The 24,650-nt window shown below is 42.8% G+C and overlaps 1 protein-coding gene across 2 annotated transcripts in view; it reads left to right on the top strand.

The window, feature by feature from the left end:
* LOC137384207 (CD83 antigen-like) overlaps positions 1 to 23,944 on the top strand; it is a 30,847-nt gene extending 6,903 nt beyond the window's left edge. For both annotated transcript variants that reach the window (XM_068057885.1, XM_068057874.1), the window contains exons 3-5: positions 1,698 to 1,926; positions 15,541 to 15,641; positions 16,290 to 23,944. In XM_068057885.1, coding sequence (XP_067913986.1) covers positions 1,698 to 1,926; positions 15,541 to 15,641; positions 16,290 to 16,400 — 441 coding nt within the window. In that variant the 3' untranslated portion in view covers positions 16,401 to 23,944. The remainder of the gene's footprint in view (positions 1 to 1,697; positions 1,927 to 15,540; positions 15,642 to 16,289) is intronic.
* The last annotated feature ends 706 nt before the right edge of the window (positions 23,945 to 24,650 follow it).

The following is a 24,650-nucleotide window of genomic DNA, read 5'->3' as shown; positions in this document are numbered from 1 at the left end:
ATTTATTTATTTATTTTATTTAGAGATACAGCACTGAAACAGGCCCTTCGGCCCAACGAGTCTGTGCCAACCAACAAGCACAACCACCCATTTATACTAATCCTACAGTAATCCCATATTCCCTACTACATCCCCACCATTCTCATCTTTTGCTGCACTGCCTCCAGTGCAAGTATATCCTTTCTTAAATGTGGAGACCAAAACTGCACACAGTATTCCAGGTGCAGTCTCACCAAAGCCCTGTTCAATTTTAATAAGAATTCTTTATTCCTGTACTCCAATCCCCTTGCAATAAAGGCCAACATGCCATTTGCCTTCCTAATAGTCTGCTGCACCTGCATGTTAACTTTGTGCGTTCCTTGTATGAGTACCCCCAAGTCTCTCTGAACATCAACCCTTACCAGTTTCACACATTTAAAAAAAAATTTTGCTGGAAAAGCTAGGCTACTAAACTGTAGGCGTAGTTTACTGTTCCAGCTGAGTCCTGGGAAGTTTTACATCCTTTAATCACAGGTCTCTGTAACTTCATTAAATTAAACACAATGAACAAGAGTTTTAATAAAGCCATCCAAATCCTTGGTTATGTTGTTATTCATCCTAAATGTGTTACATTCTATAACTACAAACATTTTGACTGTACAACTGAACAATGGCTATATAAGCAATCATCATAGTGTGTGCATATACTGATGTAAATTGTTGGCAGTATATACATTGAAGTATATTCATTTTAAACATTGCATTCTTCAGTATCTTAACCCCTTCCTGACTGTCAATTTTGATTGAGTTTACTTTTTTTTCAATTCGTTTATGGAATGGCCAGGCCAGCATTTATTGCCCATCCCTAACTGCCCTTGAAAAGGTGGTGGTGAGCTACCTTCTTGAACTGCTGCAGTCCTTGGGGTGTAGGTACACCAACGGTGTCAGCAGTTTGATACAACTGAGTGGCTTGCCTAGGCCATTTCAGAGGGCATTTATAAGTCAACCACATTGCTGGAGTCACATGTGGGTGAGACCACTGTTTGATTCTCCATGATTTATGTAGTTATGTTTAATATTTTTCTAGGTAGCTGATGCTGGGTTCAGATTTCCTTCCCTAAAGGACTTTAGTGAACCAGATGGGTTTTTACAACAATCAATAATGGTCTCATGTTATCATTAGATTAGCTTTTAATTCCAGATTTACCCACCTGTCGTGGTGGGATTCGAACCCATGCCCCCAAAGCATTAGCCTGGGCTCTGGATTACCAGTCCAGTGACATTACCACTACACCACCAGCTCCCCCTGTAGCTTGTTTTTCACAAAACAGTTAAAACCTGAGAGTTTAAGCAAAATCAGAATTTCTAAATTTGAAGTCGCCAAAAATATTTTTGAATATATCAAAAACAACAGATAAACTCTTTAAAAAGGCCAGGCCAGAAGTACAGCTATAGAAGAAGTATAGAGGTTTACAGCACAAAAGGAGGCCACAAGCCCATCATATCTGTGCCAGCTCTCATAAAGAGCAATCCAAATCTAATTCCATTCCTCTGCCCTCTCCCCCTGTATATATCTTCCTCTGCTTCAACTGTTTTTCTGAGTTTCCATATGATGGTCATCGGCTCAAATACACCTGGTCACAAATGCTCTCCTGTGGAAAGAAGTAGCACTGTTTTATTCTCCATGAGTTATGTAGTTATGTTTAATATTTTTCTAGGTAGCTGATGCTGGGTTCAGTTTATCAGGAATTGTGCGAAAGGATTTCAAAGAGAACATTGTCCGGAAGTATCTTGGTTTCAACGGATCGGTTGAGTTAGCTTCTGCCAGTCCCTATTTCTTGACTATTCTCAATGTCTCCAGCGACGATTTGGGAACGTACCAGTGTTCCTTGTGGGCACCACTTGGAGAACAAAACAAGCAGGCAGATGTGAGACTCCGCAAAAGAGGTCAGTATTCTATCAAAAGTTAAAATTAGCATGTGGTTAAAAGAACAGTACTATATATTCCTACTTCCATTCCTGTTTTATCACATCAAAATCTCAGGGTAGAATTTATGAATTAGCACTCCTGGTGTAGAGCTTTGCATGATAGGAGCACATACCAAGAATTGGTGAGAAATTCTGCCCTTGGATGGAAAATTATATGGGATATGTTACAACCTCAGTGAGACTGTTAACGCTAAAATACAAAATATGAACCCCAGACCAATTTAGAGTTACAGGACAAGATTTCACATTTTAAGACTAAAAGAAATCCCCATTAACTCAATCACACTTTGTGAGTAGCTGATACCCCCAAATTATAGAGAAAGATGTTTTCTTTACTTATTAAAACATTTGAAAACCTCACACCACATATATATGTTATAATGTCTTCTTTGATGGAAACATCTTTATGGTTAAATGTCCCAAACTCCTCTCAGCTGCAATGGATTGAATCTCCCAGACCTTTCTCAACGTCAATGTCCTCTTTGCTCACTTCTCCAAGCACTTTCGAGAGGGACATCCATAAATAAGGTGATTCCTGTTGATCCTGTTGATCTTTTACCTCTCTGCACTCTCAACTTTCAAAACAGGTTCAAGTCTTCACAGCCTTTCCCTGTATATCTTCTCTGAGAGCAGGCATTCCCACTTTCTCTCACTTGAGGCTGCAACTGCTGGTATCCTTTCTTATAGCCTGTCTGCCTTCAGAAAATCTGTTAAATTTATCTGGAATCAAAAGTCAATAGCTCATTGTCTTTTTCCAATATGCAAAGATCAGAAGTCTGGCATCAGCAGAGCCATCTGGGCCTTCCATTGTTTCCAGGTGTTAGAAGCTGCCATGTACATTTGCATTCTCAGAATCACTGACTCCATGTTTATGATTCGTAAGTCTGGGAGGATGAAACCCATTGTTCTTCAGGTGTTATACCCCGGCAGTCCCTGTTTTCAAAAGAAGTCTTTGATCTGTGTTCTCTGGTTGTCCTGGTAACTGAGATTTCTGTCTTGTCTTTCAGCAGAGTTGATATGAGGTCACTGGACTTCTCTGACTCCATCTTAAACTTTTAAAAATCACCGTTTTTACAACATAGTCATGTTACAAAGTCCAGCGTTCATAACAGATATGGTGACTTCCATTCTCAGAATACTTCAGGCTTTTCCGTAACATGAAACCCTGCACTGGAAGTGCTAATTCATCCAATCTACCTTCATACTCAATGTTAGCTCTATAGCATCTTAAAGAGGAAGGGATAAAAATCTGTTCGCCTAGCACCACTTCAAAGGCAGTACTGCGTAGACTGCATTAATACTCCAGGGGCAGACAGCGCTGATGGCCACTACCTGCGCGACCCGCGCAGATTCCTTTGATGATATCAATGAGGAAACTTGTGCAGGTTGCGCAGGTAGCAGCACAGAAATAGGATCTGGAGGCAAGATCATATTTCACACTACGGAGGAAAAGTGAACTTAGTAATGTAGGAACAGTGTCAGATGAGATTGAGACATTGCAGAAAGCAACTACTGAATTTGTTAACTGCTAAGAACTTGGAATCTACACCATGAACGCTACAGCTGTGCTCAATGTTTTGGATCACTTTATTCACATGGAAGGGAAAGCTTTGGCACTAGCCAAAGACTATGTCCAGCTGCATTCAAAATGTGACAGATGTACTATTGCAGAATGATAACAGGCTCATCCATTTCCACTGAGGGACAGATCAACAGTTTCAGAAATAAAAACAATTTTATTCCATTGATAAAAACAGAAAATACTGGAAATACCCAACAAGTCAGGCAGCATCTGTGAAGAGAGAAACAGAGTTAAGGTTTCAGACTGATGACCTGTCATCAGAATTGGAAGAGGTTAGCAATATAACAGTTTTTAAGAAAGTACAGAAGCAAGGAAAAGGGCGGGGTGGGTGGTTGGAGGAAGAGAGGAAGAAAGAACAAAGGGAAGGCCTGTAGTGATTAAATGGCAAAAGAGTTGATGGTGCAAGACAAAAGGGGGTGATAATGGGACAAATGGCAAAAGATGGGTCTAGAGAAGCTGTAAGTGGCAACAGCAGAATCATTACCTGCACCTGCTGTCTGAAAGAAATAGCATTGGTTATGATCTGAAGTTACTGAAATCACTGTTGAGTCCAGAAGGTAGTAAGATGCATAATTGAGCTTCCTCAAGCTTCCATTGAGTTTTCAATTCTGTTATCCAGTGCTTACATGGGTCTTCACACCAAAATAAATTGAATTAGAGAGTACAAAGGTAAAGATGATTGTTTTAAATAACTTTCTGTGATATTGTAAATTTGCGTACATTATGTGTCTGCAATCTCACCCTGTGCCTGTTATGATACCTTTCGTGTTCCTTAGTGAAAAGCCATATAACTGGTGAATGTTGACTTGTTTGACTAGGGAACTTCAGAGGAGGTGGTGGAGGGATCAGTGACACTACATGATGAGGTGGTCATGGAGTGAAGGTTTGTTAACAAGTCACTGTGGAGAGCTTTTTTCCTGCAAGCAATGCACATGGACAAGTGTGCCCAGGACTTTTTTGCCATCAGCAACAGGCTGCTAGCCTAATTTTCACTCTTCAGTTTCTGAGGTCCCTACTTATGTCACTGATGGTCAGTGCCTGCCTGTGGCTCCTAGTGATTTGTCTGAAGCTGTACCTCCACAAGGTCAAGGATACTTTGCTCATAGTTGACCATATCTCTGATCACCTCATATTAAACATAGGACCAGTCAAACTATTTTGAAATGATATTGCTTAGCTTCTGAATCACTGAGGTTGATTGTTGGTGGACATCAGCGCATTATGGAATACAGAGACGGAGGTGTTTGTCTTTTAGATGGATGACTCCATTATTCCCAGTCACTCATTCTCCGTAGCACGTACAGTGCCACTGTAAGAAAACATTGTGTGCTGGGAGGACATATCAGGAAATCAGTGCAAGGCCCAATGGATCCTGCAAGAATTTCTTTCTGCCTTCCTTGCCTTAAATTTTGGCAACTGCCCTTCAAGGGATGATTCAGTCAATTTGCCACCCTGACCCCCACCTTGAACTACAGTGAGCTCCCAGTGATAGGCCATTATGAGTAGATAGAGTGCCATGAAAAAGTAATTAGGGTTGACCTTGGCAATTGTTGAACTAGCAGTTTCATGTCTTCTCACCTTTAGTGCTTTTATTGAAAAATTCACCCACTTTTTTGACTTTAGTTCTTTTGACTGCAACAGGTATAATAGCTCATCTATAATGGTATATACAGTTATTGCCATTGAGCATATGAAGTACAACACAGCAATGGAAAGCTTCAGAAAATGCCATAGCAACAACAAAGAACACCATAGCAACATGGAGACGTGAAGTACAACAGTGCAGTATTATGTGTCACTTTGTACTGATCCAATTTGAAATCTGGTTATGACTCACATACTGGATGTGTGTATGTGCATGTGTGGAATAGGGCAATATTCAACTAAATTTGTTTTGTATGTCTGCTTAGAATTTTGCAACACAAAGATATTTGCAAGACAAATCCAATGTGGTAATCTATTCCCTATTTGCCATAGTGCAGCTTATTCTCTAGTGCTCTGCTGAAGATGAGTTGGAAACAGTAGAAATAGTCTGCCTAAGGTGTATTAGAAATTTTTAATGAGTTCATACTTGCACAAAATGCTGAACAGAAGTGAATTAATCATAGTATTTTTGCCTTCAACAAAAAAAAGTAGGAAAGATTGGAGAAACCTGAGCTTTTCACCCTTGAAAGGAGGCATTTGAGAGTTGATCTCATTGAACATAGTAACAGGAGTAGGCCATTCAGCCCCTCGAGCCTGCTCCACCATTCAAATGGATCATGGCTGATCTATACGTCAACTCATTTTCCCACCTTTGCTTCATATTCCTTGATATGCTTACCTTAAAAAAATCTATTGATCTTGGTCTTGAAAGCTCCAATTGTCCCAGCATTTAGAACTTTTTGGGGGAGCATGTGCCTGATTTCTTCTACTCTTTGTGTGAACACGTCTCTCTGACTCGGCAGCTTTCACATTAGAAGTGGCTTTCTGATTTTAGAATACAAGAATAAAAGAAATTGGAGTAGGAGTAGATCATTCAGCCCCTCGAGCCTGCTATATCATTCAATATAATCATGGCTGATCTTCTACTCCAGCTCCACTCTCCTGCCCACTCCCCATAACCCTGATTCTCTGAGAGATCAAAAATCTATCGGTATCAATCTTAAATATACTCATCGAAGGAGCATCCATAACCCTTTGAGATAACCAATTTCAAAGATTCACAACCCTCTAATTGGAGAAATTTCTCCTCATTTCAGTCCCAAATGATCAGTCCCCTTATCTTGAGGCTATGCCCTTGTTCTAGATTCCCCAGTATCCTCTCAGTATCTACCCTGTCCAGCCCCTTGGGAATCTTGTATGTTTCAATGAGATCATTCTTCTAAACGCCACAGAGTTATAGGCCCAATTTACTTAGCCTCTTATCATAGGACAACCTTCTCATCCCAGGAACCAATCTAGGGAACCTTGGCTGTCCTGCCTCCAAGGCAAGTATATCCTTCCATAGATATGGAGATCAAAACACTGCACAGTATTCCAGGTGTGGTCTCATCAAAGCCCTATATACTTGTAGCAAGACCTCCTTATTCTTGTACCCCAATCCCCTTGCAATAAAGGCCAATATACATTTGCCTTCCCAATTGCTTGCTGCATCTGCATGCTAACTTTCTGTGTTCATAGAATAATAGAAAGTTTATGGCACTACTATATACACTCTCAGCAAGTCACCTAAGCTAGCATCCTTTGTGCTACTATACTTCGCCTCAAGCCTATCTCATATGATTGTTACATCATCACATATAGTGGGAGGAGTTTCTCACTGTCTTCAGTATTAACCCTTTACATGCTTATACTACAAGTTCCAGACCCTCACCACTATCTGGTGAAAAATGTTTTCCTCAAATCCCCTGTAATCCTTCGACCAATCACTGTAAATCTATGCCCCCTAGTCACTGACCTCACTGCTAAGGTAAATGGGCCCTTCCCATCCCCCTATCTAGGCCCCTCATAGTTTTGTACATCTCAATCAAGTCTCCCCTCAGCCTCCTCTGTTCTAAGGAGAACAATCTAGCCTATCCAATCTTTCCTCATGGCTGCAATTTTCCAGTCCTGGCAAGATCCTCGTAAATCTCCTCTGTACCTTCTCTAGTGCAATTACATCCTTTCCTGTAATGAGGGGACCAGGACTGCAAGTTGTGGCCTAACTAATGTTTTATACAGTTCCAGCATAACCTCCCTACTCTTATATTCTATGGTTTGGCTAATAAAGAAAGGATTCCATATGCCTTCTTAACCACCTTATCGACCTGTCCTGCTACATTCAGGGATCTATGGACATACATTCCAATGTCCCTTACTTCCTCTACACCTCTCAGTATCCATTTATTGTGTATTCTTTTGCCTTGTTTGACCTGCCCAAATGCAACGTTCCTTGTATGAGTGCACCAAAGTCTCTCTGAACATCAACAATTAAATGTTTCACGCCGTAGGGTTAAACCTGATTTATTTTTCCCTCCACCCACCCTATGTTTGTCGCATTTTAACATGTTTTTTCTAAAAGCACTTCAAAAATGTAAGTTGTTGTGTCTTGGGAGAAGTCACCATCATGGTTGTCATGACAACATCAGTTGGCTATGGCTGCTTTAAAGGACGCAGTGCATGTGCATGCTGATCTTTGGGATATGGCCTTGGTGGGAGTTTGGTTTCATTCCATTTTATTTAAGTGGTGTTTTCTATCTGTCCAGATATTTTTGGGTCAGCTCGAGCACCAGTGAGTTTTTTTTTTCTCTTTTTGTACTGCTGAATGTTCCAGATAGGTTCAGACTAGTTATGGTGAGGGAGTTGCCATGGTTACACCTGGTACTCAATAGTGAGGACAAGCACACAGCTATTGGATTTAGCTTCAGATAAATAATTTTATATTCCATGTGTGTGATGCATTCTCTTTCTCTTGTATCATTTATTTTCTTCTTCTGCTCTTCTGAAGGCATTGGTGGGTTCATCTTGCACCCTTCATCTTCTGCGTGAATGAGGTGTGTTAAGTGGATCAAGAATCAATAGGGGAACATTGATCATAGTATCATAAGGTTCAGGTTAGCTGTGGAAAAGGACAAGGAGCAATCCAGAGTAAAAATACTTCATTGGAGGATAGCCAATTTCAGTGGATTGAGAACAGATCTGGCCTAGGCAAATTGGAATGAATAATTGGCAGGCAAAACTGCAATGGAACAATGGGCTGCCTTTAAAGTAGAGATCGTTTGGGTACAGTCGAGGTACATTCGCACGAGGGGAAAAGGTAGGACAACCAAAGTCAGGGCCCCCAGATGATGAAAGAGATAGAGAGAATAAGATGAAGCAGAAAAAGGGTGCATATGGCAGATGTCAGATTGATACTACAAGTGAGAAGCAGGCTAAATATTAGAAAGTTCAGAGAATGAAAAAGGAAACGAGAGGCAAAGAGAGACTATGAGAAGAGAATGGCAGCTAACATAAAAGGAAATCCAAATGTATTCTATAGGTATATAAATTACTATAAATAGTAATCGTAAAAGGAGGAGGGGGTCAGATTAGGGACCAAAAAGGGGATCTGTGCATGAGGTACTAAATGAGTACTTTGCATCTGTCTTTAACAAGAAAGATGTTGTCAATGTCATAGTGAAAGAGAAGGTAGTTGAGACACTGAATGGACTAAAAATTGAAAAAGAGGAGGTATTAGAATGGCTGGCCGTACTTAAAATTGATAAGTCACCAGGACTGGATGGCATGAATCTGAGGATTCTGAGGGAAGGGAGGAAATTGCTGAGGCACTGGCCTTAATCTTCTGGTGGTGCCAGAAGACTGAATAATTGCAAGTGTTGCATTCTTCAAATAAAGGGTGTAAGGATAAACCCAGCAACTACAGGCCAGTCAGTTAACCTTGGTGGTGAAAAAGCTTTTAGAAATGATAATCCGGGACAAAATTAACAGTTACTGGGACAAATGTGGATTATTTAAGGAATGCCAAATTTATTAAGGGCAAATTGTATTTAACTAATTTGATTCAGATTTTTTGATGAGGTAACAGAGAGGTTTGATAAGGGTAATGCGGTTGAGGTAGTGTACATGGACTTCCAAAAGGCGTTTGATGAGGTGTCACATAATAGGCTTGCCAGCAAAGTTGAAGTCCATGGAATCAAAGGGACTGTGGCAACATAGATATGAAGTTGGCTCAGTGACAGGAAACAGAGCATAGTGGTGAACGCAACAAGAACAGAAAATTCTGGAAATACTCAGCAGGTCAGGCAGAACCTGTGGAGAGAAAAACAGAATTAACATTTCAGGTCTGTGACCTTTCATCAGAATTGCCAAAAGTTAGAAATAATTTTAAGCAAGTGAAAGGTGGGGGGTGGGGGGAAGAAGAACACAAAGGAAGGTCTCTGATAGGGTGGAAGGCAGGAGAGATTAAATGACCAACGATTTCATGGTACAAAGCCAAAGGGAATGATAATGGGACATGTAAAGAAACAAAAGATTTGTCTGGATGAGTTATAAATGGCAGGATAGCAGCTGTCCAAACACAAAATAAAGAGATTAAAAAAGAAACAAGGGTTGGGGGGAGGAGAAAAAAATGAAACAGTGAAAAAAAAACACAAAGATAAAATGGGGGCAAAGGTTATAATCTAAAGTTATTGAACTCAATGTTGAATCCAGAAGGCTGCGAAGTGCCCAGTCGAAAGATGAGATGCTGTTTCTCGAGCTTGCATTGAGCTGCATTGGAACACTGTAGCAGGCCAAGGACAGAGTGGGAGCAAGGTGGAGAATTGAAATGAGAAGTGACAGGAAGCTCACGGTCGCGCTTATGGTCTGAGCGGAGGTGTTCCACAAAGAAGTCACCCAACTGTGCTTGGTCTCCTCAATGTAGAGGAGACCATATTATGAGCACGAATACAGTATACTAAATTGAAAGAAGGACGAGTAAATTGCTGTTTCACTTGAAAGCAGTGTTTGAGGCCGTGGATGGTGAGAAGGGAGGAGGTGCTGGACGGTTGTTTTTAGGACTGAAGTAAGGTATGGAATGGGTTTTCCAGGGGTTGGTATTAAGACCACTGCTTTTCTTGATCTATATTAATGACCTAGACTTGGCTGTACAGGGCACAATTACAAAATTTGCGAATTACATAAAAGTTGGAAGTATTGTGAATTCTGAGGAAAATAATGATAGACGTCAAGAGGTTAAATACAGGCTGGTGGAATGGGCGACCACATGGCAGAAGAAATTTAATTTAGTGTGAAGTGATACATTTTGATTGAAGAATGAGGTGAGGCAATATAAAATAAAGGGTACAATTCTGAAAGGGGGTGGAGGAACAGAGAGACCTGGGGGTATATGAGCACAAATTGTTGAAGGTGGCAGGACAGGTTGAGAAAGGCGTTAAAAAGACATATGAGATCCTGGGCTTTATAAATCAAGGCATGGAGCATAGAAACAAGGAAGTTATGATGAACCTTTATAAATACTGGTTTGATCAAATTTGGAGGTGTGGCAAACAGTGAGGATGACACAAGTGCACTGCAACAGGTCATAGGTAGGCTAGCTGAATGGGCAGACAAGTGACAGATGGAATTTAATATAGAGAAGTGTGAGGTGAGGCATTTTGGCTGAAGAGATGGGGAAAGACAATATAGATTTAGTGGCACAGTTCTAAAGAGTGTGCAGAGACAGAGGGACCTTGGGGTCTGTGTGCACAGACCCTTGAAGGTGGCAGGACATATTGAAAGAGTAGTTAGCAAATCAAATGGGGAAACGGTGGCGTAGTGGTAATGTCACTGGACTAGCAAACCAGAGGCCCAGGCTAATTCTCTGCGGTCATAGATTCAAATCCCACCACAGCAACTGGTGGGATTTAAATTCAATTTAATTATTAAAAATCTGGAATTGAAAGCTAGTCTCGGTTAATGGTACCATGAACCTATCGCAATTGCTGTAAAAACCCATCTGGTTCACTAATGTTCTTTAGGGAAGGAAATCTGCTGTCCTTACCTGGTCTGGCTTACAGCAATGTGATTGATTCTTAACTGCCCTTTGAAATGGCCTAGCAATCCACCCAGTTCAAAGGCAATTAGAGATGGGCAACAAATGCTGCCCTGTCAGCGACGCTCACATCTAATGAAAAGAATAAAAATAAATTGTGGGTTTCATAAACAGAGGTACTAAGTACAAAAATAGGGAAGTTATGCTGAACCTTTATAAAGCACTGGTTATGCCACAACTAGAGTATTGCATCCAGTTCTCATCACCACACATTAGCAAGGATGTGAGGGTGCTTGAGAGGGTGCAAAGGAAATTTACCAGAATGGTTCCAGGGATGAGGGTTTTTAGCTACAAGGTTAGGCTGGAGAAGCTGGGGTTGTTCTCCTTGGGGCAAAGGAGATTGAGGGGAGATTTGATGGAGGTGCACATGATTATGACTGGTGGATGAAGAATAGCTATTCTTATTAGCTTGTGGTACAAAGACTAAGGAGCACAGATTTAAGGTTTTGGGCAAGAGATGCGGAGGAATGTGAGGAAGCACTTTTTTACACAGCTAGTGGTAATGACCTGGAACTTTCTGCCTACGCGCGTGGTGGAAGTGGAGATGATTAATGATTTCAAAAGGAAATTGGATGGACACTTGAGGGAGATAAGATTGCACGGCTACAGGGATAAAGCAGGGAATAGGAGTGACTGGAATGCTCCACGAAATCCAGTGTGGACTTGATGGAATGAGTGGCTCCTTCTGTGCGTTAATGATTTTATGACCTCAATTGCTCTTTAGGAAGGAATGTGAAGGCTTTACAGAGGGTGCAGAAAAGATTTACATGAATGGTTCCAGGGATGAGGGACTTCAGTTACATGGATAGATTGGAAAAGCTGAGGTTGTTTTCCTCAGAGAAGAGAAGGTTGAGAGGAGATTTGATAGCGGTGTTCAAAATCACAAAGGGTCTAGATAGAGTAGATGGGGGAAACTATTCCCATTGGCGGAAAGGTGATGAACCAGAGGACACCAATTCAAGATGAATGGCAAAAGAACCAATGGTGACATGAGAAAAAACTTTTATACATCGAGGGGTTACTATCTGGAATGCACTGCCTGAGAGCATGGTGGAGACAGATTCAGTCATGGTTTTCAATAAGGAATTGGATAAGCAACTAAGGAGAAAATTTTCTGCAGAGCTGTGGAGTGTGTCTAGCTAAGTTGGTCTTGTAGAGATCCAGCACAGACACCATGGGCTGAATGGGCTCCTTCTGTGCTGTAACATTCTGTGATTCTATGATACCTCGCCCATATGGCCATTATTCATGTTTGACTTACACTGGTTACACTGTCAAGTAGTTCAACCAATAGGTGGGGTGGCAACTCAGCCAAGGCCAATCTTATCCTCACCTGATGTCCACTCTGTGGCTTAGTGGTAGCACTGTTGCCTTGAAGTCAGAACGTTGTGCGTTCACAGCTTACTCCAGAGGCATCATTTCCAAGCTGAGATCAGCTATTTCAGTGAAGATTGAGAATAAAACTTGAGAAGGATGAATTGAGGGCATTGATTAGCACATGGGATTATGATATTGTTGCTATAACAGAGATATGGTTGAGGGAGGGGCAGGACTGGCAGCTCAATATTCCAGGGTATAGAATCTTCAGGTGTGACAGGGGAGGGGATAAAAGAGGAGGTGGCATTGCACTGTTGACCAAGGAGTCAATTACTGCAGTAAGGAGGGATGATATCTTAGAAGGTTCTTCAAATGAAGCCATATGGGTAGAACTTTAAAACAAAAAGGGGGAAATCACTTGGCTGGGAGTGTACTACAGGCCTTCAAACAGTCAGGGAGAGATAGAGGGGCAGATATGTAGGCAAATCTCAGAGAGGTGTAAAAATAATAGTGTAATAATCGTAGGGGATTTCAACTTACCTAATATCAACTGGGATAGTCTTAGTGTAAAAGGCTTAAAGGGGGCAGAATTCTTAAAATGCATACTGGAGAGCCTTTTGAGCCAGTACGTAGAAAGTCCGACAAGAGAAGGGCAGTACTGGACCTAATCCTAGGGAATGAAGCTGGACAAGTGGTAAAAATGTCAGTGGGGGAGCATTTTGGGGATAGTGACCATAACTCTGTAAGATTTAAGTAGTTATGGAAAAGGACAAAGACGGGCCAGAAATAAAGGTACTGAATTGGGGGAAGGCTGATTTCAATATGATAAAACAGGATCTGGCCAGAGTGGACTGGGAGCAGCTACTTGTAGGAAAGTCTACATCAGACCAGTGGGAGTCATTCAAAGAGGAAATAGTAAGGGTTCAGAGCCAACATGTACCTGTTAAGGTGAAGGGTAGGACCAACAAGTCCAGGGAACCCTGGATGTCAAGGGATATAGAGGATTGGATCAGGGAAAAAAAGGTGGCTTATGGCAGATTCGGAGCGCTGAAAACAGCGGAGGCATTCGAGGAGTATAGAAAGTATAGGGGGGTACTAAATAAAGTAATTAGGAGAGTGAAGAGGGGACATGAAAAAACACTGGCAGGCAAGGTAAAGGAAAATCCTAAGGTGTTTTATAAGTATATTAAGGGCAAGAGGATAACTAGGGAAAGAGTGGGGCCCATTAGGGACCAAAGTGGCAATCTTTGTGTGGAGCCAGAGGACATAGATGAGGTTTTAAATGATTACTTTGCATCTCTGTTCACAATGTAGGTGTAGAGATCAGGGAGGGGGATTGTGATATACTTGAACATATTAGCATTGAAAGGGAAGAAGTATTAGCTGTTTTAGTGGGCTTAAAAGTGGATAAATCCCCAGGCCCAGATGAGATGTATCCCAGGCTATTATGAGAGGCAAGGGAGGAGATAGCAGGGGCTCTGACACAAATTTTCAGATCCTCTCTGGCCACAGGAGAGGTACCAGAGGACTGGAGGACAGTGAATGTGGTGCCATTATTCAAGAAGGGTAGCAGGGATAAACCAGGTAATTACAGGCCAGTGAGTCTAACATCAGTGGTTGGGAAAATATTGGAAAAAATTCTGAGGGACAGGATTAATCTCCACTTGGAGAGGCAGGGACTAATCGGGGATAGTCAGCTTGGCTTTGTCAGGGGGAGATCATGTCTACCTGACTTGATTGAATTTTTCGAGACGGTAACTAGAGGTGTAGATGAGGGTAAAGCAGTTGATGTAGTCTACATGGACCTCAGTAAGGCTTTTGATAAGATACCGCATGGGAGATTGGTTAAGAAGGTAAGAGCCCATGGGATCCAGGGCAATTTGGCAAAGTGGATCCAAAATTGGCTTAGTGACATGAGGCAGAGGGTGATGGTCAAGGGTTGTTTTTGCGAGTGGAAGCCTGTGACCAGTGGTGTACTACAGGGATCGGTGCTGGGACTCTTGCTGTTTGTAGTGTACATTAATGATTTAGATGTGAATATAGGAGGTATGATAAGTAAGTTTGCAGATGACACGAAAATTGGTGGTGTCGTAAATAGTGAGGAGGAAAGCCTTAGTTTACAGGACGATAAAGATGGTCTGGTAAGATGGGTGGAGCAGTGGCAAATGGAATTTAATCCTGAGAAGTGTGAGGTGATGCATTTTGGGAGGACTAACAAGGCAAGGGAATATACAATGGATGGTAGGACCCTTGGAAGTACAGAAGGTCAGAGGGATCTTGGTGTACTTGTCCATAGCTCACTGAAGGCAGCAGCACAGGTAGATTAGATGGTTAGGAAGGCATATGGGATACTTGCCTTTATTAGCCGAAGCATAGAATATAAGAGCAGGGAGGTTATGATGGAGCTGTATAAAATGCTAGTTAGGTCACAGCTGGAGTACTCTGTACAGATCTGGGCACCACAGTATAGGAAGGATGTGATTGCACTGGAGAGGGTGCAGAGGAGATTCACCAGGATGTTGCCTGGGCTGGAGCGTTTCAGCTATGAAGAGAGACTGAAAAGGCTAGGGTTGTTTTCCTTAGAGCAGAGAAGGCTGAGGGGGGACATGATTGAGATATACAAAATTATGAGGGGCATTGATAGGTTAGATAGAAAGAAACTTTTTCTCTTAGCGGAGGGATCAATAACCAGGGGGCATAGCTTTAAGGTAAGGGGCAGGAGGTTTAGAGGGGATTTGAGGGTGGTTGGAATCTAGAGCGCACTGCCTGAAGAGGTGGTAGAGGCAGGAACCCTCACCACATTTAAGAAGTATTTAGATGAGCACTTGAAACACCATAGCATACAAGGCTATGGGCCAAGTGCTGGAAAATGGGATTAGAATAGTAATGTACTTGATGGCCGGCACAGACACAATGGGCCGAAGGGCCTGTTTCTATGTTGTATAACTTTATGACTCTATGGTTCTGAGGAACTTGAGGCCTATATAAATCAATCAATTATTAAACCACTGAAAATAAAATGATCTTCTGTGCATGAGTTATGAACATATCTAAATGTGTGCGGATGCTGCATGGTTTTAGATACGAGGATGGCTGATTGTGTGTGTTTTTTTTTGTACAGATGATTCCAACCAGTCTACAAGAATAACCATGATTAAAATGTTGTCCATTGTAACGGCAGTGTGTGTGCTTTCTGTTCTGTGCATGTATCTTGTGTACAAGGTAAGTTACTTCTTATTTGTTTTTATAAGCTTTTTGGGGTGGCATAGTGGCGCAGTGGTTAGCACCGCAGCTCCAGCGACCTGGGTTCAGTTCTGGGTACTGCCTGTGCAGAGTTTGCAAGTTCTCCCTATGACTGTGTGGGTTTCCAGCAGGTGCTCCGGTTTCCTCCCACAGCCAAAGACTTGCAGGGTGATAGGTAAATTGGCTATTGTAAATTGCCCCTAGTGTAGGTAGGTGGTAGGAGAATTGAGGGAAGGTGGGGATGTGGTAGGGAATATGGGGTTAATGTAGGATTAGTATAAAGGGATGGCTGATGGTTAGCACAGACTCGGTGAGCCGAAGGACCTGTTTCAGTGCTGTATGACTCTAATGAAAGGTGGGTCCCTGTTACACACAGACTGGGACAGCGTTACAATTGAAGGTGCATAGAAAATTGCAGTAGAACTGCTGCCCTTGTTGGCATTCCCTGCTGGCAAAACTGTGATCTTAAGGACAGCACAAATCTGTAACCAGAATCAAAATGCTAAAATCAAAGAGAAATGATTAGCCTTAAAAACTATAATTTTGGAATAAAGCTGAACTTTAAAATTTATATTGGTAATATTGTCTTAATAACAGTTTCCAATGTTCTGTTCTTTTCCCTTCCAGAAACAAACCAGAGAAATAGAAACCTGCACAAAGCAGATAAAAGAGAAAATTAAGTACTACTCTCAACCATTTGGGAAGAAATGTTTTTTATATGGCAATATTCAATGCTGATGAAGAGGCTGTGCTTTCATTCAAACATAAACAGTAGCGGTCCACAGCCTTGTGAAAGGTTAGAGTTTGGGCTGCACTAAATAACCTAAGTAACGACTTGAAGCCAGATTTGCATTCGAAAAGGACAGTGGCTGGAAACATGGCTGCACATTTGCATTCCAAAAGACAGTTGAATAAGAGAAACAATGGAACTGCTCACTGATTCAATTAACTCAACCCTTCCATTTTATTTTACATGCCATGTTCATTTTACAACAAACAAATATTTTCTGGATACAGTTCAAAGGGTTTCCCATGGATCCAGCCCCTCAGTTCACCTTGGTGGGGGGACCTTACACAGTGGTCTTTCTCCATTGAGCCTTTGCCGCGGCTGCCCCAAGCTTTAGTGCATCCCTCAGCACGTAGTTCTGGACCTTGGAATGTGCCACTTTGCGACATTCGGTCAATCAACAATCAGTTTTAAAAGTATCTGACAGAGATTTCTAATATAAATCAAATGTATTCATTTTTTATATTAAGAAATGTAGAAAAATGGATCATACACTGCTACACTGTTTACCATTAATTCATCATTTAGAAATTGAATCATTTGTTTGTACAAAATCTATATCTTAATTTGGTCAGAGTATATATCCAATACACCTTTCAGCCCATGCCTGAAGCTGTCCAAGAGGGAATGGACTGCTTGAGTAGCTGAGGAGTTGCGAATGAAACTGAAGAACAGTAACAGAGCGACGGGCTGCCTTTAATGAGGAGATGGTTCGGGTACAGTCGAGCTACATTCCCACAAAGGGGAAAGGAGGGGAAACCAAAGCCTGAGCTCCCTGGATGATGAGAGAGATAGAGAGTAAGATGAAGCAGAAAGAGGGGGCATATGACCAATGTTAGGTTGATACTACAAGTGAGAACCGGAGTGAATATAGAATGTTCAGATGAGCAGTGGAAAAGGAAATAAGAGAGGCAAAGAGAGAGTATGAGAAGAGATGATCATTAACATAATCCAAAAGTTTTCAATAGGCATCTTCTTCTTTGGCCTCCTTATCTCGAGAGACAATGGGTAAGCGCCTGGAGGTGGTCAGTGGTGTGTGGAGCAGCGCCTAGAGTGGCTATAAAGGCCAATTCTAGAGTGACAGGCTCTTCCACAGGTGCTGCAGAAAAATTTGTTTGTCGGGGCTGTTACACAGTTGGCTCCCCCCTTGCGCTTCTGTCTTTTTTTCTGCCAACTGCTAAGTCTCTTCGACTCGCCACACTTTAGCCCCGCCTTTATGGCTGCCCGCCAGCTCTGGCGAACGCTGGCAACTGACTCCCACGACTTGTGATCAATGTCACAGGACTTCATGTCGCGTTTGCAGACGTCTTTAAAGCGGAGACATGGTCGGCCGGTGGGTCTGATACCAGTGGCGAGCTCGCTGTACAATGTGTCTTTGGGGATCCTGCCATCTTCCATACGGCTCACATGGCCAAGCCAACTCAAGCGCCACTGACTCAGTAGTGTGTATAAGCTGGGGATGTTGGCCACCTCGAGGACTTCTGTGTTGGAGATACGGTCCTGCCACCTGATGCCAAGTATTCTCCGGAGGCAGCGAAGATGGAATGAATTGAGACGTCGCTCTTGGCTGACATACGTTGTCCAGCCCTCGCTGCCATAGAGCACGGTAATGAGGACGCAGGCCTGATACACTCGGACTTTTGTGTTCAATAGGCATATAAATAGTAAAAAGGTAGTAAGAGGAGGGATGGGGACAATTAGGGACCAAAAAGGAAATCTATACATGGTGGGGCGGGGTGGGGGGGGGGGTGGAAGAGGACATGGCTGAAATACTAAATGAGCACTTTGCATCTGCCTTTACTGAGGAAGAAATGCTGCCAAAGTCATAGTGAAGGAGGAGGTAATTGAGATACTGGATGGGCTAGAACTTTATAAAATGGAGGTATTAGAAAGGCTGGCTGTACTTAAAGTGGATAAGTCACCAGGACAGAATGGGATGTATCCAAAGATGCTGAAAGAAGTAAGGGCGGAAACAGCAAAGCTACTGGCCATAATCTTCCAATCCTTCTTAGTTACAGGGATCGTACCAGAGAACTGGAGAATTGCAAATGCTACAGCCTTGTTCAAAAAGGGTGTATGGATAAATCCAGCAACTGCAGGCCAGTCATCTTGGTGGTGGGAAAGTTTTTAGAAACGATAATCCAAGTCAAAATTAACAGTCACTGGGACAAGTGTAAATTAATTAAGAAAAGCCAGCACTTATTTTTTAAAGGCAAATCTGTTTAACTAATTTGATTGAGTTTATTGATGAGGTAACAGAGAGGGTTGATGACGGTAATGCGGTTGACATGGTGTGCATGGACTTCCAAAAGGCATTAGATAAAGTGTCAAAAAACAGCTTTGCCAGAAATGTTGAAGCCCATGAAATAAAAGGGAGAATGGCTGCATGGATACAAAGTTGGCTGAATGACAGGTGTTTGGTTGCTTTTCAGACTGCAGGAAGGTATGGATTGGGGTTCGGCAGTGGTTGGTACTAAGTCCACTGTTTTTCTCGATATAAATGACTTAGACTTTGATGTACAGGGGGCAATTTCAATATTTGCAGGTAACACAAACTTGCAAGTATTGTGAACTGTAAGGAAGATATTGATAGACATCAAGAGGACATAAGCTGATGTAATTTAATGCTAAGAAGTGTGAAGTGATACATTTTGGTAGGAAGAACGATGAGAGGCAATATAAAATAATGGGTACAATTCTAAAGGAGGTGCAGGAACAGAGAGACCTGGGGGTATATGTGCACAAATCATTGAAGGTGGCAGGGCAGGTTGAGAAAGTGGTTAAAAAGGCATACGATCCTGGACTTTATAAAAGTGAGGCATAGAGTACAAAAGCAACAAAGTTATGATGAACCTATATAAAATACTGGTTCGGCCTCAACTGATGTATTGGGCACCTTACGCGAATGGTTTTAGGGATGAGGTGACTTCAGTTATATAGATAGATTGGTGAAGCTGGGGTTCTTCTCCTTAGAGAAGAGAAGGTTGAGAGAAGATTTGATAGAGGCGTTCAAAATCATGAAGTGTCTGGATAGAGTAGATAACAAATATTAAATAGTGCCTTTAACATAATAAAATATCCCAAGGTGCTTCACAGCAGCATTATAAAACAAAGTATGACACTGAGCCATATAAGGATATATTGGGTGAAATGACCAAAAGATTGGTCAAAGATAGGGAACGATGAGGCTATGGAGGAATTTGAAAACAAGGATGAGAATTTTAAAATCGACATGTTGCTTGAACGGGAGCCAATGTAGGTCAGCGAGCACAGGGGTGATAGGGGAACGGGACATGATGGGAGTTAGGACAAGGGCAGCAGAGTTTTGGATGACCTCAAGTTTAGGGAGGGTAGAATGTGGGAGACCAGCCAGGAGTGCATTGGAATAGTCAAGTCTTGAGGTAACGAAGGCAGAAATAGCCATCTTAGTGATGGCGCGAATATGTGGTCAGAAGCTCATCTCGAGGTCAAATATGACACAAGATTGCGAACAGTCTGGTTTAATCTCAAACTATTGCCAGGGAGAGGGTGGAGTCGGTAGCTAGGGAACGGCGTTTGGAGGAGGGACCGAAAACAACAGCTTCGGTCTTCCCAATATTTAATTGGAGGAAATTTCTGCTCATCTAGCACTGGATGTCAAATAAGCAGTCTGATAATTTTGCAACAGTGGAGGAGTAGAGAGAGGTGGTGATGAGGTAGAGTTGGGTGTTGTCAGCGTACATGTGAAAACTATCGCTTTGCTTTCAAATGATGTTACCAAGAGGTAGCATGTAAACGAGAAATAAGAGGGGACCAAGGATTGATCCTTGGGGGGACACCAGAGGTAATGGTATGGAAGCAATAAGAGAAGCCATTACAAGTAATACTCTGGCTACTATTTGGTAGATAAGAATACAAAAAGATACATAGGGAGAAGGGTCAAGAACCAGAGGATACTGATTTAAGGTGAATGGTAGAAGAACCAAGAGCGACATAGGGAAAAAACTAGTGCAGCGAGTGGTTAGGATCTGGAATGCACTGCCTAAGAGGATGATGGAAGCAGATTCAGTTGTGGCTTTCAAAAGGGAATTGGATAATTATTTGAAGAGAAAAAATTTGCAGGGCTACAGGGAAAGGGTGGGTGCGGGGCTAGCTGAATTGCTCTTCCAGAGAGTTGGCATTGGCTCGATGGGAAGAATGGTCTCCTTTGTGCTGTAACCATTGATTCTATATCATAGTTCGCCGTCCATTGTTGCACCCAAGAGGTCCTAGAGGCTCTGTACATAAGTAGAGAGGGCTTCATTGTCTTCTCCCTAAGCAGAGAGAAGCAGGAGGAGCAGGCATGTGGTTTTGCCAGGGTAGTGAGCTTCTCTGTGATGCAGCGAGCCATGGACTGCATGCATGTGGTCTTGCGGGTGTCATATTTCAATGGAGAGATGTACTGAAACTGCAAGGGGTACCACTCACTGAGCTTGCAGTCATTGTGTGACCCTGCATAGACCAACATATTTGTGAATTCCTACCATCCTGGCAGCAGTTATGATGCCTATGGGCCATTCCAGCCATCTTTGAGCTAACATGTCAAACCATAGGGTGGTTGTTTGGTGACCAGGGCTACCTGTCGTACACATGGCTGGTGGTTCATCTACACAGTGGACAGCGCTCCCACAATGAGAGCCATGCTGTGACCTGGAACATTATGGTGCAGACAATTGGAAACCTAAAGCAATGGTTTCACTGCCTGGACTGCTTGAGGGAGCCCTCCAGTACTTGCCAGAGCATGTCTTCCAATTCATGGTAGTCTGCTCTAGAACTTGGCCATCATGAGAGAGCAGCCCTTGCCACCAGGGCTTTGATAGCCACCTCAGGAGGAGGAGGAAGATGAGGAGGAAACAAGCCAGCACATCAGTGCTCTGGATGGGCTGTATGTGAGCATCTCATCAGGCTCCAGTTCCTCTGAATTATTCCCTAAATCCACATTGCTCAACACTTCCCCACCTCACCATCCCTCTTTTACAGACCGTCACAGAATCCTCAGCTACAATGCTGAAATAAAACACACCACAAAGCAACTATTCCATACCAACTTTATCCAACAACACTTTCAATAATCCATACAAAACTCAACTAATCACCCTTGTGCATTCCCTTAGTGCCTGTCATTTGGGTGCCTTTGACTGTCCTATTGCTCCTATACCGTGCTAACCCACTGACTGCTGCATGGCCAGTGGAAGATTGTTAACTTTCAGTGGGGGAGACTGCAGATGACCTTGCAGGATGACCTTGTGCAGCCCTGGGCCATGAGGGTCTGGTTTGAACTGCATCACTTCAGCACAGGCAACAGCAGTCTGGGCCAGCTCATTGACAGGCAACAGCAGGGACACTGGCAGAATGACAGTGCTGGGAGCACGAGTGCGGTCATCCTGAGAGAGAACAGCAGATTTGTGTACCACAGAGCCACAGTCACTCCCCTGGGCGATGTCTCAGCAATCCAAGTAATCTACTGGAGCACAGACTGCTGTGAGGGCCTGCATGCCCCTTTGAGCAGAACCATGACAGCAGCAGTTTGAGCTGCCACTCAAGCAGCCAGATATTGCGTGACTTCTGCCTGTGCTGCAATGGAAGTTGAGAGATTGGCCATCAGATGCTGCAGCATGGCTGGGTTCACAAGTGCTGTTCTGGAATTTGTCACCACTTCCATGCTGGAAAGGATTGACTCCAAGCTCTGCAAGAAGCCAAGTTGGAGCTGGACTCCTCCATTCTCCTTGACAAGAGGTTCTCTGGCAGGCGAAGCAATACATCAAGCATTTCTGTGTGCATGCCCATCAGCCTTTTCCTGTTCGTCGTCACATTGAAGTTCCCATCCGAGTCCTCTGCAGCAGATCACATCTCCGACCTCACCCTATGGGGCACTGACACTCATGTGATCCTTTCCCCCTGACCTGGCTGCAGCCCAGCTGTGCCAGCTGACAATTACAGATCCTGCCTCTATACTACCCTCTAAAGTACATGCAGTGCACTGAGCTGGTGGTTGCAAGTTAAGATGAGGTGACAGCACCTCCTGCTCAGAGGTCTGCTCTTCCTCTGGTCCTTCATCTTCAGACACTACTGGCTGACCAGGCAGCAGTTTGACACTGTCTGAAAGCATAAATATAAAAGGGAAGTGTTGGGGTGAGGGAAGAGAGGGGGCTGGGGGTAGCAATAGGTGCATGATCACATCATCTGCTGCTTGTACATCATACCAGTTTGTAGGACGAGAGTAAAGTTGGATTTCAGTAGGTGCATAAGGCAGGAACTTACAGTCATCCTGGATGGTTCAGTGACACTGCTTGCCATGGCCTTAGTAATGACCGTACTGACTCCTCCAAGGGGTTGAGGGCATGCAGCACTGCCTGTCCCCTGCCAGTTCATTGCTGCTGCCTCCTGTTACTTTGTACTGCAAGAGAGATGGAAGAGTGTCAGTGAGTGTGTTGCAATGTGTTTGGGTGTGATGTGCCTGTTAAAGCTGATTCATTGGAAGCATGTGGGAGCTGTGAGATACAGGTATGAGGCTTGCAGCATTGGGAAATGTGTGAGGGTGAGATGGTGTACATGAATGTTAGGCACAAGTTGTAATTCCTAGAGATTGTTGGTGGATGAGTGATGGGGGTGTGATGCAGGAGTGTGTGAGGCTGATGGTGCCACTGGTAAGACGTGGCATTTGATTCGTGTGAGGTCATTGAACTTCTTCCAGCACTGTATTTGGGGCCAGACACCTGGCATTGATCGCCATGGCTAAGTGCTCCCACTGACTTCGTCGTGTCCGGCTAGAGGGCCTCCTGACCCTTCAGATAGATCAACTCTCTCTCCTTTCAGCCTTCCTCACTAAGGTCTCTGTGCTAAATCGGAGAACCTAGAAGCCACCCCTCTGGCCAGCTGCGCCATTAACCTTGTTTCTTCCTGGTCGGAAAGTGTGTCCCAGCCAGTGATGAGCTGCTGCAGTCAGAATGCACCTCCCATTTAAGAGGTTCAGGTTGGCTTTAAGCAGTGCAGACTAGCTTTAATTGGTGCTAGCCTCACATGAACTTGGGCCCCTTGCTGAGTGTACAGCTACTCAGCATGGTGTATAGTGTTGGGCTGCATGCCACAATCATGGAAATATGCAGCCAGAACAAAGTTTGCATGCTGCCTGCATTACTTTCAAGAAGCATGGATTAAATGCATATCATGATCCCCGTGACTGTTAACAGGCCTTATCGAATTTTTAGCCCTACATTTCTTACGCTTAAGTCACTCCTAGTACGATTTGTTTCAGCATGTCTCGTTACTGAATTTTAAACTTTTGTTTAAGTCAACTATATATTATTTGGTCTGCAGACTATGGATTCTTAAATGGTGTCTGTAATTTTAACCTCAGACTTCCAGTTATATGCTGAATTCGGTGTTAAAATCAATGTATTACTGGATGAATTACAGAATATCCATAGTATGAATGATGAAATCAACATTAACCAGATAAAAAGCACATCCTGCTTCAGCAATGGCTATCCTGTGGGACAATACTGTTTGACTCTATTTCTATGGTGACCTTGTGCAGTAAATTTCATAGTTTACTGAATACTATCGTCAGGGCAACATCCAAAGGAGATGCTCTGTCTAGAACATCATTCCATATTGTCAGTTCATAATGAACCCAACTCCTCTTTTATTGCACCATTGTGTTTTTTCAGAAAATCAATGAATGAATACACAATTATAACCATAACAGCTTGCATTTATATAGCGTCCTTAACGTAGAAACATTTCCTGAGGTTTCTCACAGATGTAGAAGGTAAAATGAGGAAGCAAATGAGGTGTTCTACATTCTTTGAATGTGGTTTATCTTTCACACACATTGCTCCATCCTCTTTCTCAAACTGTTTCCTATTTGCACTATGTTTCATTTAGAAATTTGCTTCCTTAAATATGTAATCATAGCCAATGCAATAGGCTGTCTTTGTCAAAAAAGATTGAGGTTGTCTGCGTATGGGGATTTTATACTGTATGGAAATGGAGAAACATCACAACATCACATGACTCAAACTTCAGAATATGAAACACCTTTGTAGGAGCCACTTGCTCATTCATTGATTCCTTAGAGGTGATGGGCCTATTCTGAAGGGGTGTGGACAAAATCCACAGCAGAATCTGAAAAAGGCTTTATTGATGAGGTTGTTAAACCATGAATTGCAAAGTGGATGGAG

This window comes from Heterodontus francisci, chromosome 2 (assembly GCF_036365525.1).
Source record: "Heterodontus francisci isolate sHetFra1 chromosome 2, sHetFra1.hap1, whole genome shotgun sequence".
In the NCBI taxonomy this organism is placed as follows: Eukaryota; Metazoa; Chordata; class Chondrichthyes; order Heterodontiformes; family Heterodontidae; genus Heterodontus; species Heterodontus francisci.
The sequence above is the reverse complement of the archived record's forward strand: the minus strand, read 5'-3'. Positions and strand labels throughout refer to the sequence as shown.